The sequence below is a fragment of the Punctularia strigosozonata genome, assembly GCF_000264995.1.
Source record: "Punctularia strigosozonata HHB-11173 SS5 unplaced genomic scaffold PUNSTscaffold_8, whole genome shotgun sequence".
Taxonomy (NCBI): Eukaryota; Fungi; Basidiomycota; class Agaricomycetes; order Corticiales; family Punctulariaceae; genus Punctularia; species Punctularia strigosozonata.
The window spans coordinates 879088-891248 of NW_006767440.1; the positions used below are offsets into that span (position 1 = coordinate 879088).

The 12161-nt window shown below is 56.9% G+C and overlaps 7 protein-coding genes across 7 annotated transcripts; 1 reads left to right on the forward strand and 6 right to left on the reverse strand.

The window, feature by feature from the left end:
• Nucleotides 1-241: 241 nt before the first annotated feature.
• Nucleotides 242-1359, forward strand: PUNSTDRAFT_103947 (ATP12-domain-containing protein; the record flags this gene model as incomplete). Its single annotated transcript, XM_007384874.1, has 5 exons — nucleotides 242-586; nucleotides 644-744; nucleotides 799-992; nucleotides 1050-1193; nucleotides 1246-1359. The coding sequence occupies 5 exons, from the start codon at nucleotides 242-244 to the stop codon at nucleotides 1314-1316; spliced, it is 855 nt and encodes a 284-aa protein (XP_007384936.1). The 3' UTR covers nucleotides 1317-1359.
• Nucleotides 1360-1499: 140 nt separating this feature from the next.
• On the reverse strand, nucleotides 1500-2110 carry PUNSTDRAFT_135350 (uncharacterized protein; the record flags this gene model as incomplete). Its single annotated transcript, XM_007384875.1, has 3 exons — nucleotides 1500-1694; nucleotides 1755-1821; nucleotides 1875-2110. The coding sequence occupies 3 exons, from the start codon at nucleotides 2108-2110 to the stop codon at nucleotides 1500-1502; spliced, it is 498 nt and encodes a 165-aa protein (XP_007384937.1).
• A 428-nt stretch (nucleotides 2111-2538) lies between these two features.
• Nucleotides 2539-3153, reverse strand: PUNSTDRAFT_135351 (uncharacterized protein; the record flags this gene model as incomplete). Its single annotated transcript, XM_007384876.1, has 3 exons — nucleotides 2539-2718; nucleotides 2788-2854; nucleotides 2918-3153. 3 exons carry the CDS (start codon nucleotides 3151-3153, stop codon nucleotides 2539-2541), a joined length of 483 nt encoding a protein of 160 aa, XP_007384938.1.
• Nucleotides 3154-3648: 495 nt separating this feature from the next.
• On the reverse strand, nucleotides 3649-4670 carry PUNSTDRAFT_45308 (uncharacterized protein; the record flags this gene model as incomplete). Its single annotated transcript, XM_007384877.1, has 2 exons — nucleotides 3649-4232; nucleotides 4433-4670. The coding sequence occupies 2 exons, from the start codon at nucleotides 4668-4670 to the stop codon at nucleotides 3649-3651; spliced, it is 822 nt and encodes a 273-aa protein (XP_007384939.1).
• A 1768-nt stretch (nucleotides 4671-6438) lies between these two features.
• PUNSTDRAFT_53192 (uncharacterized protein) lies at nucleotides 6439-9580 on the reverse strand. The gene is made up of 8 exons (XM_007384878.1): nucleotides 9525-9580; nucleotides 9341-9407; nucleotides 8495-9221; nucleotides 8376-8432; nucleotides 7451-8292; nucleotides 7150-7374; nucleotides 6885-7079; nucleotides 6439-6810 (listed from the first exon to the last, which is right to left on the reverse strand). Exons 5-8 carry the CDS (start codon nucleotides 7500-7502, stop codon nucleotides 6572-6574), a joined length of 711 nt encoding a protein of 236 aa, XP_007384940.1. The 5' UTR covers nucleotides 7503-8292; nucleotides 8376-8432; nucleotides 8495-9221; nucleotides 9341-9407; nucleotides 9525-9580; the 3' UTR covers nucleotides 6439-6571.
• Nucleotides 9581-9843: 263 nt separating this feature from the next.
• Nucleotides 9844-10625, reverse strand: PUNSTDRAFT_69424 (uncharacterized protein; the record flags this gene model as incomplete). The annotated part of the gene is made up of 3 exons (XM_007384879.1): nucleotides 9844-9989; nucleotides 10077-10221; nucleotides 10461-10625. The coding sequence occupies 3 exons, from the start codon at nucleotides 10623-10625 to the stop codon at nucleotides 9844-9846; spliced, it is 456 nt and encodes a 151-aa protein (XP_007384941.1).
• A 27-nt stretch (nucleotides 10626-10652) lies between these two features.
• PUNSTDRAFT_126734 (uncharacterized protein) lies at nucleotides 10653-11502 on the reverse strand. The gene is made up of 2 exons (XM_007384880.1): nucleotides 10964-11502; nucleotides 10653-10900 (listed from the first exon to the last, which is right to left on the reverse strand). Exon 1 carries the CDS (start codon nucleotides 11411-11413, stop codon nucleotides 11009-11011), a length of 405 nt encoding a protein of 134 aa, XP_007384942.1. The 5' UTR covers nucleotides 11414-11502; the 3' UTR covers nucleotides 10653-10900; nucleotides 10964-11008.
• Nucleotides 11503-12161: the final 659 nt, after the last annotated feature.

The following is a 12161-nucleotide window of genomic DNA, read 5'->3' on the forward strand; positions in this document are numbered from 1 at the left end:
GGGCGCCTCGTCGTCAAGAGTCAAGTCAATAGGAGTGTTTCCGCGTTTCTTGGCGGGTGACGCCGAGAAGAATCGTGAAATACGAGTCTGCTCAACTGGAGGCATAGAAAGGGGAAGGCACTGGGTAAAGCGCCAACCCTCCGATGACGGCGCGCGTCCGGACAGTGACACGCGTTAGACTCAGTCACGTTCACCCTGACTTAGGGTTACCCTCTTTTCTCCGTCACTCAGCAAGCCGGGGATGCACAACCTGCGACGAGCTGTTGGGCCCGCATTGGCACGCCGGATAACCCCCGGTTTTCGAATCCAATCCTGGTGCCTGCGGAGATGCCAAGCTACCGCGGCTACGGACGGCCCCGCGATTACGGCGACGAACAAAGCTGAGGCAAGCCTCAAACGTTTCTGGAAGACGGTCGGCGTTGAGGAGAAAGACGGGACGTATGCGGTCACGCTTGACCAACGCACTCTGAGGACGCCTGGAGGGAACCGGCTTCTGCTCCCCAAAGAGAAGAAGTTGGTCGCAGCCCTCGTAGCGACCGAATGGGATAATCAGGAGACGTTACTCAAGCCTCATGCATTGCCAATGGTGCGTTTGTCGTTTCTATGTAGTCGATCTTCGCCAATAACCCGTTACATTATGTAGACGTCCCTTGCTTCCAGAGCTGTTGACGCATTCAAAGACCCGGAAACTCGGAAGCAAGTGCGCAGCTCATTGCTGAAATACTTCGAGACCGACACGATATGGTACGTCATCGCTTGACAATGCCGAACATGAAACCATCCTCACCGTCCCTTCAGCTTTCACGAGACAGAACCTCCGGCTTTGGTTGAACTGCAGAAGAAGCACTGGCATCCGATACTAGATTGGGCGCGCTCTACTTTCGGTGTCGAGATCCACGCATTCGACTCCCTGCTGGCGGGGCCACAGCCTCCAGAGACCGTACAGAAGTTCGACGAAATAATGCAATCGTTAGACGCTTGGGAGCTGGCTGGTACGTTGCCGAGCTCCGGTGATCCTCGTACGCCTTATATTCATGCGTTCGATATAGCCCTGGAACGGACGACATACGTCACCAAATCCTTCCTAATCGCCCTCGCGTTGGTCAAGAGGCAGATCACTGCCGAAGAAGCCGCCCTTGCCTCCCACGTGGAGGTCAATAGCCAGATACAGCGCTGGGGCGAAGTAGAGGATTGTGAGTCCACGCTCGAAGAACTCATTCAACTCGTAGTAACGGCATTTTGCAGCTCATGATGTAGATTATCACGACGTAAGGCGGCACTTGGGAAGCGCTTCCGTGCTGCTGTCAGCGGTATAAGTTATTATCTTGCTAATGCCATTATGCTTTGGATGCATCGTTCCCCCATCCTCGCTCCAAGTCGTAACAGCCCCTGGCCAATGCGAGGACCCCCTGCCCACGAGGCGATCGTTCTCGGGGAGCAGACGGTCGTTATTCGTCAGGGCGCATCGCATTATTCGTTCAGGGTATAACTGTATTTGTTTAGAAGGCAGGTGGGGCTGGAGGCGGTGATTCCCGGTCCATCTTCTCCATGATGGCGTACGTCAACACGATCACGTCCAGAAACGGCAACACCGATGCGTCCACGTCCAGGTTCATTCGTTGCGCCTTGTGAAGAATCCCGCTGTGCGCATTATGGCTCTGCACCACAGTAAAAGCCGAGTTTTGGTCGATAAGCTTGGAGTGTATAGGTTAGCACGTTATATCGTCACCTTCGACATGTAGAGAGATACTCACGTGCCATTTTCCATCAGATCCCTTCCACTTGTATTCTATTCCATTAGGCGCACGGAAGGTTCGAGAGCTGGCGGAAAGGTTCAAACCGGCGACGCACCGCAGCGGTGGCGTGAAGCTTACCTATGTAACCAGCTCGCCGTATGCAGCCACTCATCGAGTTCTGCCCTCTCATCCCGAATCGTTACTCGGTTCTTGTGGAACGTATGCCACTCAACAGCGCCTACGACTACGCCAGACTGGATATCGCGCAAGGTCGTGGTGCTGGAGTGCGTTGAGAGTTCGAATATCTCTCTACCGGTCGCGCTGTCGACGATCGTGGCGTTTTCCACCGAGTCCCTGGTGAAGGATACGTTCATGTCGCAGTCGTGACTCTCAAGCACAAGAAATGAGGGGAGTGGTATACTTGCCGCTGGTCTGCATCTTAAGTACTTAAAAAACGTTTGACGGATCACTGCATGTCGTTGGCAACCGCGGACGTCGGACACAGCAATCGCTCGCGTATTTTCAGGGTACACGTTATGACGCTACTGAAGCGATCGACGAGTATACTGCTTTATGTTTGACCGACCCCAGTTCCTCGTCGAACGGCACGAAAGCCGCGTTGCGCGTCTTCTAAAAGGCGAGCAGGTGCGCCGAATCTCACTCACATTCTGAGTAGTTAGCCACGCACGGCTGACGAGACGCCCTCGATTCAGCTAGGACTCACGATATGGACCACCACTACGTAATGCGTAGCTCCCGTTCCCCATGGACAAAAGCCCGCATACGTGTCTAGACACGCTCATCAAGGGGGTGGGGTCCCTCGATTCATCTTCTCCATGATGATGAAGGCTAACACCACCACGTCCAGGAAAGCCAACACAGACTGATCCACATTCAGATTCGTGTTCTCCGCTTTGTGGACCATGCCCAGATGCGCTGGATGATGTTGTACAACGGTGAAGCCCGAGTTTCCGTCGACGAGCTGGAGTGAAGAATAGGTTGATAAGTATGTAGGTCATGCAATTAGATCAGCGGTTCGAAGGATGCTTACCACCCACTTGTTGTCAGACCGCTTCCACTTGTATTCTATACCGTTAGAGGCCCGAAACGTTCGGGAACTGAGCGAATACCGTGCTCAACGTTTGACAACCATTTACGGCCGACACGTGAAGCCCTCTCACCTGTGCAGCCAACCCTCCGAATGTAACCACTCGTCCAGCTCTGCCTTCTCCCCTCGAACGGTCACTCGGTTCTTATGGAAGCTATGCCACTCGACGATCCCCACTGTCTCACCAGACTGGACGTCTCGCAATGTCGTGGTTGTCGCTGGCGTCGATAGCTCAAACAACTGCTTTTCCGTGGCGCTGTCGATGATCGTGGAGTTCTGGGGCGAGTTCTTGGTGAAGGATACGTTCATTATTCGTCGCGCTTTAGATTCGCGTGAGTAGGTAGATGAGGTGAGAGGTAGGTTGCGCAAGTGACATCGATCGCGTTGTCCCTCCTCTCAGAGTCTTCATATAGGATTTCTGGAGATACTGCATGTCATACTCGAGTACCACCTGCATCAATGCCGTATCGGAGCGAACGATGTACTGCTTTTGTTTTGATCATCCATTCAGGCGACCATCATATCGACAAGTTCTTGTCGTGATGACCGTTAGAGCTTAGACGTCCATAGACCTCATACAGCATTGACAGAAAAGTACCGTATGTTCGAGGATCTGTGCCCATCGTGTTTGCTTGGTCAAGGAGGCTGCCGATGAGGCTGATTGCGGTGGTGCCCATTGCGTGTGAGTACATGTTACGAGGATGCCCGGCGTTATCTCGGTTTTATTCCATGCAGACCAATGATGAAACCAAGATACTACGCATCTGTGGTAAATTCTCTTGACGTTCCTTGGCTAGTAAAGTCCTAGTCTAAGTCACTGTCATACTCCGAGTCCCAGTCTGAGTCCGGTGTTCCGTCCCATTCGGAGTCACTGCTAGTCTCCACCTCCCAGTCCGAGCAATCTGTCGACGCTTCAGAGTCAATGCCGTCGGATGCTGTGACCAGTTCCGAGCGCCCCGCGACGCTTCGGAGTCCCTCTATAAGGGTATCTTCTAGCTGGAACCTGTTCACAATCGCGATCTCCAGCACCCTGTCCGAGGTTTCGCGTCGCCGAAGAATGAGGCTCCGCAGATCATTCATGAGACCGGCGGGCTGCACAAAGAGGAAGTCTCGACTCGCCATGTTCAACCGGATGCGCCGTATTGCAGGGAGCAGCAAAGGCTTCATCGTGATACCGTCGTCTTGGCCATCTTTCTTCAACCACGATTTGAGCAGAAGAGGAATGACCGCTTGACAAACCGTCATACTTCCGAGCCACAGTTCGGTCGCACTCCGGCACGCGTCGAGAAGAGGCACGACGGGGCAGCGGATATCGTCACCGGCGCACCGCAGATCGATGACCTCCAGATCGTCGAGGCGTAGTTGGCGGATCATATCAAGGATAGAACCTTGATAGTATAGTAAGGCAACCACAGTCGCAGAAGATGCGGATGGTTGTCGTTGGGGTCGGCTTCGCGGAGGCTACGCGTCGGAAACGCGGCGAGTTCGTCGACTTGATACAGGACCAAACGCCGGATGGGAGGACCGGCCCCACAACAATGATCCATAAGGAACGTTGTCAATGACGGGATTTCGTTCGCTGAAATACGGCCGTCCGAGTCGCGCAGATAGAGATTTACAGCTGCAGCGGCGGAGATTTTCATATAATCCAGCATGTCGCAAATATGTGTTCCTGGACCACGGAGGTCCAAAACACGCAGGTGAACCAAGGTTGCTTTGTTGGTAGTAGATACGCCCGTAGGCACGACGGCTTGGAAGCCCGTAGAATGTACGGCCCCGACGACGAGATTCCGCAACGATGGCAGGACCGCCAGAGCTGCACCCATCTGTGCTCCGCTAGGGAAAGATCCGGCTGGTATAAATTCCAACTCAAGACTCGTCAAGCCTCGAACGAGGGAAGCACAAGACATCATCTTCCAGTCCAAGCTTGTATTGCGGATCTTCAGGTGGCAAAGGTTTGGTGCAGATAAAGCAAAGAGGTCGTGTGGTACATGTTCCTCGTATATGGTGATTGAGCACGAGGCGAGCACGGGAGCGGGGCGCGTGAGCTGTTCAAGGTGCGGGGCAATGGTATGCGCGCGGAGGCGCAGCCTTTCAGTACGGTCCAGGTGTGACAAAGCAGCTCTGGCGGCGTCTTCCGGTGAATTCGGGCCAATGTCGACGTCCAGTAATCTTCTCCTTGACCTCGACAAGAACGCCTCGGTCATGTCCAGCGCGGTTCGCCTCGGCACGGTCGACCACAGTTCAGGGGTATCCAGCGCCACAAATCGCCAATATCGACATACGCCCATGAAGCTGTGGCTGGAGGGATACGTCCAATTGTTACGCAGATCCGGTAGGCAGTGACGGAAAATCTCCGAAAAGACTTCCCGGGGGAGCCGAGCGACAGGGGCCAGCTGGTTACGGCGCTCGCGAAGTATCCGAATCCGTTCGAATAGAATACGGATTTGGTCTTGCAGATCATCAATTTCGCAGTCGATTTCCACTCGCTCGCCCCAGTAGGCAGTCTCTGTTTCGCCGTATGCCGTTGAAAGACGCCGATCCAGGTCGCCGCGCACCGTGTCGAGGCTATGAACTCCTGGTCAACGGACGATCATTTATGAAAGAATTGAATAGTCCCCACGCAGTCATCTCTGTATATTCAAACTTGTACGAGCGCATCCAGGCAGGTGCGTTAGTTGTCGATGACTCAAAGCTGAAAGGTTGCAGTGGCTCACAAGAGAACCGTACTCGGAGAATCGGATTCAACTCCTCGGCACTTGTACTGCGTGAGCCTGTTGCTCGGTGATGCTCCGCGCTCGGGAGCATGATATGCGAGCCGAGTGCCACACCATACAGTGGGGATGGGCAACGCCTACGAAGTAGGCGTAACCAATCCCACGGTTACACTGCCACGCATTTACTTGATGTGCGCGTTGTTGTGTGTCCAACCTCATTCCTCGACCTTTCTCCCAAGTCATAAATTCTGCGAAGCTTTCAAAACTAGATAAACTGACATATCTTACTATCTAATCAAATTTAAACACCCTTGGTTGCTGCAAACTACGCGCTCCCTCTTACAGAGCACCGCCAAGTGGCTGTGCGGAGTTTAGTGGCTGACTCTCGACGCTCAAACTCCCGCAAAAAGAGTTCTTCTTGCACCAAGTGCCGTACCTTCCACAAAGGTTCTAAAATTGCAAAACAATTCTATAATATTCTTTTGGGTGCCAATAGACAATATTTTGAGGATAGATTTTCATGTTTGGCCCTTTTAAGCGGTGCTGATATCAGTTTACACTACTCAGAGGACAAGGAAAGAAATTCTTTTTTGAACATTCTCTCGAGAACCAAATTTCATTGGTAGTCTCTCTACAGTCCTAAATGTCAGCTGGCACGGTTGACTGCAGAAACTGGTCGGACATGACACTGTGTCCGGTACCTTCATTATCGTGGCAGTGCTATGTGTGGGAAGTTACGTCGGAGTCGAATTTTTGGCTGGGCGTTGCCCATCCCCACATACAGCATGGGGATTATTTCCATGGATATGATATGGCGTGGGAATCTCGCCCCTCTGGTACACGTGCTCGTGTCGATCGCTGGCGTTGCATTATGTGGCTCCTTCAAAGGAGACAGACAGTGCGTGCGATGTGAGTGATTACAGTACATATGCGTCCAAAAAATCCGCGAGCAGCAGAGAGAGAGGAAACGAGTTTAGGGTTTGAATTTTTCTTCTTTTTTTTCTTTCTGGCTATAACGCGGCTTTTGGCTGGACGGGCAACCTTTTCTTCTTTCCGCCCGCCCCAGGCCTAGCCGCGACCTTTGAAGGTAGTTTTTCGAGGCGAGGCGAGGCGTCGGATTGCGGGGCGGTCGCGGGCGCGGAGGAGGCGGCGTTTTCGACGTGCTCGTCGTCATCGTTGTCGTCGTCTCCGTCGCCGTCGGTGTCCTTCTCCTCGGCCCACCAGCGGGCGGCCTGGAAGACGAGGACGCCTGTCCGTGCAACAATAAGATTAGAAGGAAAAGGCGAGAGGGAGTGGGAGGGGAGAGGGGGGGGGGGGACGTACCGGTGAGGGCGACGCTGCAGATCACGTTCGCGGACGCGACGTCGAGCAGGGGCGAGCGCAGCGTGACGGGGAAGGGGTGCTTGACGTTGCCCGTCCGCTCCGGAACGAGGTCGAGCACGTTCGGCCGCGTGAAGCGCTCCCTGATCGTCGGCACCACCGTCCGGAGCTGCACCGCCAGCGCCGACACGAACAAAACTATTTTCATTCACGATTTTTGTCAGCGCCTATATGGCGGGGTAAGAGGGGAGGTAACGGGGAGACGCACAGATGCTACCGCCGTCGAACATGAGGTTGCCCGCTTGGCCGCGGGCCATGCTGGACGCAAGCGCGAGACCACCGAGGCCGACGACGGCGGCGAGCGCCCAGGCCATGTTGGCGGGCAGGCTGGCGAGGATGGAGTAGTAGCGCGCGGAGGTCCAAAGCGCCTCGTCCGTGACGGGGTTCTTCCAGAGCGTGAGCGAGTCCGCGATCCAGTTCGTGAACAGGACACCTGTGGATGCGTGCGGAGAAAGACGGAGCTGCGTGAGTAACTGTGCGCGCGGAAGCTTCGGGAACTGCGTGCTCACCGAGGAGGAAGGAGGTCAGGCAGATGATGATGCTCGCGCGTAGACCGGCCATGGCGACAGGAGGGTCAGGATCCTCTGCCGTCTTTCCAGGGCGTTCCTCGCAGCTCAAAGACGACCTGGGGAAGGAGGATGTGCCAGCAGCAAAGCCGTCTGGTGGCAGCGCGCCGAGCGAAAGCGTCAGAGAGCCGTGCACGGTGCAGAAAACAAGCGCCCTGTGCCCGCACATGATTTTTCGACCCTCTTCCCGGGCGCTTATTCTGAACTAAGCCCATTACGCGCCAAGTACTAAGTACTTGCTCGCTCGAAATATGTTCAGGGCAGGTATATCGACAGCGCGGGCCTCTGCTCGACGGACGGCGGCGACTCCGTCACGCCATACGACCGCACATCTCTCGACAGCGCCTCCTCCGCACCCATGGTTCGTCGACGACCACTCGCACTCCCACCGCCCGGGCGCACCGCACCTCCCCAACTCGCTCACCTCGCCCCGCTCGCTTCCCCTGCCTCCCTTACCTGACTCCCTGCCTCCAACGTCCCCGATTCAACCTCTGCACGTCGTCCTCTCCAGCTCGCCGTTGCTCGAGCCCGGCACGCTGCTCGTGACGAAGCCGCCCCCGACACCGGCGCACCCGCTCCCGCCGACGCCGCCGCGGGGCGCGAAGCGGCGGCGGGGGGGCACGATCAGCGGCGAGGGTGTGGTGCTGAACGGGACGGCGATGAGCGACGGTGGCGCGCTGTTCGAGGACGCCGGGATCTGGAGCTGGCTCGTCCTCGCGCAGGTGAAGGAGGGCACGGAGAAGCGCGGGGCGATCGAGAACGTGATGATGCTCGTCAGGGCTACGGTGCGCGCCTCCCCGTCTCATCACTCCTTCGTTTTTCTTGCACGCTGAGGTTGCTTCCCGTTTCTTTTTTCTTTTGCCCTTAGCTGAAGAGGCTCGACCCGCCGGTGGCGCTCCCGCCCACCTCGTTCAAGTCTCGGAAAAGGTACGTTCCTCCCGTCGCTCTATCATACCCAAGCTGATCTCTTTCGGCTTTCGGTGTCACAGTATGCAACGGACCGACGGCTGGGCGATGCTCGACGCGGGCGATTTTGCCGTCCACGTCCTATCCCGCCAAGCCCGCGAACGATATTTCGGAGACCGATCCAAGTGGTGATCACGTCCACCGTGATCGACGCAGCTGTACACTTATCCGTCTTCTCTAATCTGTCCTATCCATGAAGGCACCGCATAATGGCGAATTGCATCCGCGTTATTCACCATCGTTCGACGGAACCAGGGAAGAAGCCGTGCCCACTACAGACACCGAGCCCACACCGCGTTGCTATATCGGGGCAATGCAGCGTTTACGTCTCCAATCGCGTGGAACCATCGTAGCAAAACCAACAACGATATTTAGTCTACGGCGGGTCGCCTTCCCCCGCGCACCACCCCGCGAACTCCGCCACGCTCATCACCCTCCCATACCCCTCCTCCCCATCCCCATCCCCATCCCCATCCCCATCCCCATCCCGATCTTCCTCCTCGGTCATGCGCACGAAATGCGACATGAGGTTATGCGCGACGCCCCGCTCCCTCGCGCCGCGTCCCGCGAGCGGCGGATAAGCCGGCGGCGGTTTCAGATACGCCCGTCTAGCCGCGACGTGCGGCGCGTCTCCCGCTGGACCGGTCTCGCCGCCGTCTACTATCGTCGTTTCCCCGTCCCGTGCGTCGGCCACGTTCGTCGGCGCTAGGACGCTGTTATGTCCGTCGGACTCGTCATGCCCCGGCGCCTGAGCCGTAACAAAAAAAAAACACTTCTTATCAGCCTCAAATCTTAAAAACTCAAAAAAGCGGGGGATCCAGGTCGGACTGCATATGTAGAGAGAGGGGAGTAGCGGGTCGGACTCACCAACATGTGGGATCGGTCGGATGCGAAATTGGCCAGGAACGCGGATGCAGGGACGACGCGAAGCAGGCTATGTAGAAACGTGTGTACACCGTCAGCAGGAAGCTGGTAACGGCGCATTGCATCATCGCAGGGTTTCGAGGTCTCGGCCGTCGCGTATACATGGGGACGTGGGGTACGCACTCACCTCTGATAATCTGGCGCGATTTCGCCGTCGCGCGCGAACGTGCCCGGGATGTACACTATGTCAGTAGAACGGATGGATCGAACGTCGCCGTCAGCAATCAGGGCCAACTCGCAGTCGCCACTTCAAAGCATAAGAAAAGAAAAAGACCAACAGTCGGCTCAGTGATGAGCTGACTGAGGACGTCGACCCGAGGAACATCCTTGGGACGCGTTCCCTGGGGCCAGACACGAAAACGCGCCGCGCGGTTCCCCCCGAAACCCGCGAGATCGCGATCGTTATTTACTCATCCAAGAACCGCCAATCCCGTCACGGGCGCATATCAGACTTTCATGTCGGTTGTGCACGTCCATAGAAGTCGGTAGCATATGTATGACGACACGCGAAGACACGCACCGGTCGCGTCGCACGGAAGCCCGAGCCGCGTGTCGAAGTCGTATATCCACGTCCTCGCCGGCGAATCGGAATCTTCTGTCCATAAATGGTCTCGTGAGTACTTGGGTGTACATAACTTAGCTGGGGGGAGGTAGGGATGACGTATGACATCATCATCACCCGTCGTCTTACCGAAAGCGCGGGCCTCGCTATCAGACGGAGGAGAGACGGGCCGGGCTCGGGAGCGGAGGCAGAGCACGACGTGGTAGTCCCAGACGACGAGCCCGTCGAGATCCCGGGACGCCTTCTGGCTCCATAACGCTACCTGGGGGGTGTGGTTTTGACGTATCGACAATCGACATGTTATTTTAGTTGGAGCGCCGAGTGCGAGTCCGTGATTGAAGGTCAAAGCGGAGGGGCCCGGTAACGGCCCGTATGATAGCGGCGGAGCATAGAGACAGACGACGTCAAGGGGTCAGGCTCGATATCAACCAATGATCATGCAGGGGATGGATATATCGATTGGGGGTGTTGGCGCGGAGAAGTCGGGGCGAGGAAGCGCACCGTCTGACGCGCGTTGGAGACGAAGGCGACGGAGACGTCCCAGCTGGCAGCGACGTCCGCGTTTTGGGAGAAGGTGGCGCAGAGAAGGTACGCGTTCTCTTCGCAGTAGCAGCTGGTGTAGGTGACGTCGGGGGGCAGCGGCGGGGGATCGTGTTTTGCGCCCATTGATGGTGGTGGTGGTGTAGGTCAGAAGCGGAAGAAAAATGGCATGGGATTGATGTGACAAGCAAGAAAGACGAGATTATTATTGACAGGCAATGTATCCTAGATACCCTCGTGCGTAGCATACACAGGCGACAAGGACCGTCCCTAGTTTTGTTTTTTCTGTTTCGTATCGTGCAAGTCGATAGCATCGAGCAGACGAAGCAGCGGGCAAGTGATATAGTACAGTGATTTCATTATCGTTGGTGGTGTTCCGGGGTGAATGCAAGATGTGATGGCTGCCCGAAAGCCAACATCGTCAGCTACCGGAACCGCGACGAAGAGAGGGAAATGTTACGCACTATCAGCGTGCGTCGGGGTATTGAGCGGGTTCTCGCCTGCCGCTTTTATGCCTTCTTCGACGAGCCGGACGAGCGCGGGCTCTGGAGGCCCCAGGCCTGGACGACCTTGCGCTTCGTGACGATGTCGCCGAGCTCGGGCGACGCGCGCCCGTCGGGGCGGAAGGGCTCGAATATCGGCTGTGGCTGTGGCTTCGACGAGGTCTGCCGCTTCCGGTGCGCGGTGGGGACCATGACGATCGGAGAGCCGCTCGAGGGCGGGGTCGAGGACGGCGTCGTCGCGGGGGACGAGGACGGGGTGGAGGACGGGGTGCGGGATGTGCGCGCGTAGGCGGTCGAGGTCGAGTGCAGAGCGTAGGGGGAGGGCTGCGCGGGTTGAGGGGGCACGCCGGCGCCGTTGGTGAAGGGGTGTACGGCGAAGGGGTTGAAGGAGCCGAGGTTGGGTGAGGTCATCGTGGAATGTGTATACGGTGTCCGGGAGTATGGACAGCAAGTGTGTAGGGTGGGATGGGGCTGCGGGGATGACAACACCGGGGGATACGAGAGGGCAAGGGCGGGATTGTACGGTGACGGAGGCAAGCTACCGCCAACTTTTATGGACGGTCGGAGTGGCCCGTCCGCCGGAAAGGGTAAGAAGGGCAGAAGGTTTGCATGTTCTTTCTTCGGAGAGAGCCTCTCAGCCTGCCCTCCGCCTGCAGTTGTGGCCCGGTTGATTCTGCGAGATAAAATAATCCGTCTGAATTTCTCCTGCCGTGCGTCCCGATGAATCGCCGGCAGGGCGCGTGGCGGCCCGGGGGAGTGGTTGAGCCGACAGCGCGGGCTATCACATGAACCACGGCCAGAGTTCGTCCCTTGCTCGTTGGCAACTTCGAGGCTGCAAGCGGCGAGGACGGGCTCTTCGTGATAATTAACGGCGACGCGGTGGGAGGACGCGACACGATCTCGTACGAGCGCGGACGCTCGGCCGCAGCACACCCTCTTTGCAGATACGCCCGCTCTCACAGTCCGCGGTCACGCGCGTACGCGGACAGTGCCTTATCCACCCCTTGCAGACGGTTTGTGCGGTTCGAGAGATGAAACGGCGTTTAGGGCGAACGGGAGCGAGCGAGTCGCGGTGCGTCTCCTTACTTCCTCGCTATCGTGATGCCGTACAGACAGAAAGAAGGGGTTATGGTCCGGTTCGCGGGTTCGTGCAGTGTTC

Excerpts from the sequence above, each read along its gene's own strand:
- PUNSTDRAFT_53192 (XM_007384878.1), bottom strand. The coding sequence starts at position 7,502 with ATGGCCGGTCTACGCGCGAGCATCATCATCTGCCTGACCTCCTTCCTC. Across the intron at positions 7,080-7,149 it reads GTTCGACGGCGGTAGCATCT|TTTTGTTCGTGTCGGCGCTG; the intron begins GTGCGTCTCCCC and ends GAATGAAAATAG. Across the intron at positions 6,811-6,884 it reads CTGCAGCGTCGCCCTCACCG|GCGTCCTCGTCTTCCAGGCC; the intron begins GTACGTCCCCCC and ends TTGCACGGACAG.
- PUNSTDRAFT_126734 (XM_007384880.1), bottom strand. The coding sequence starts at position 11,413 with ATGACCTCACCCAACCTCGGCTCCTTCAACCCCTTCGCCGTACACCCC.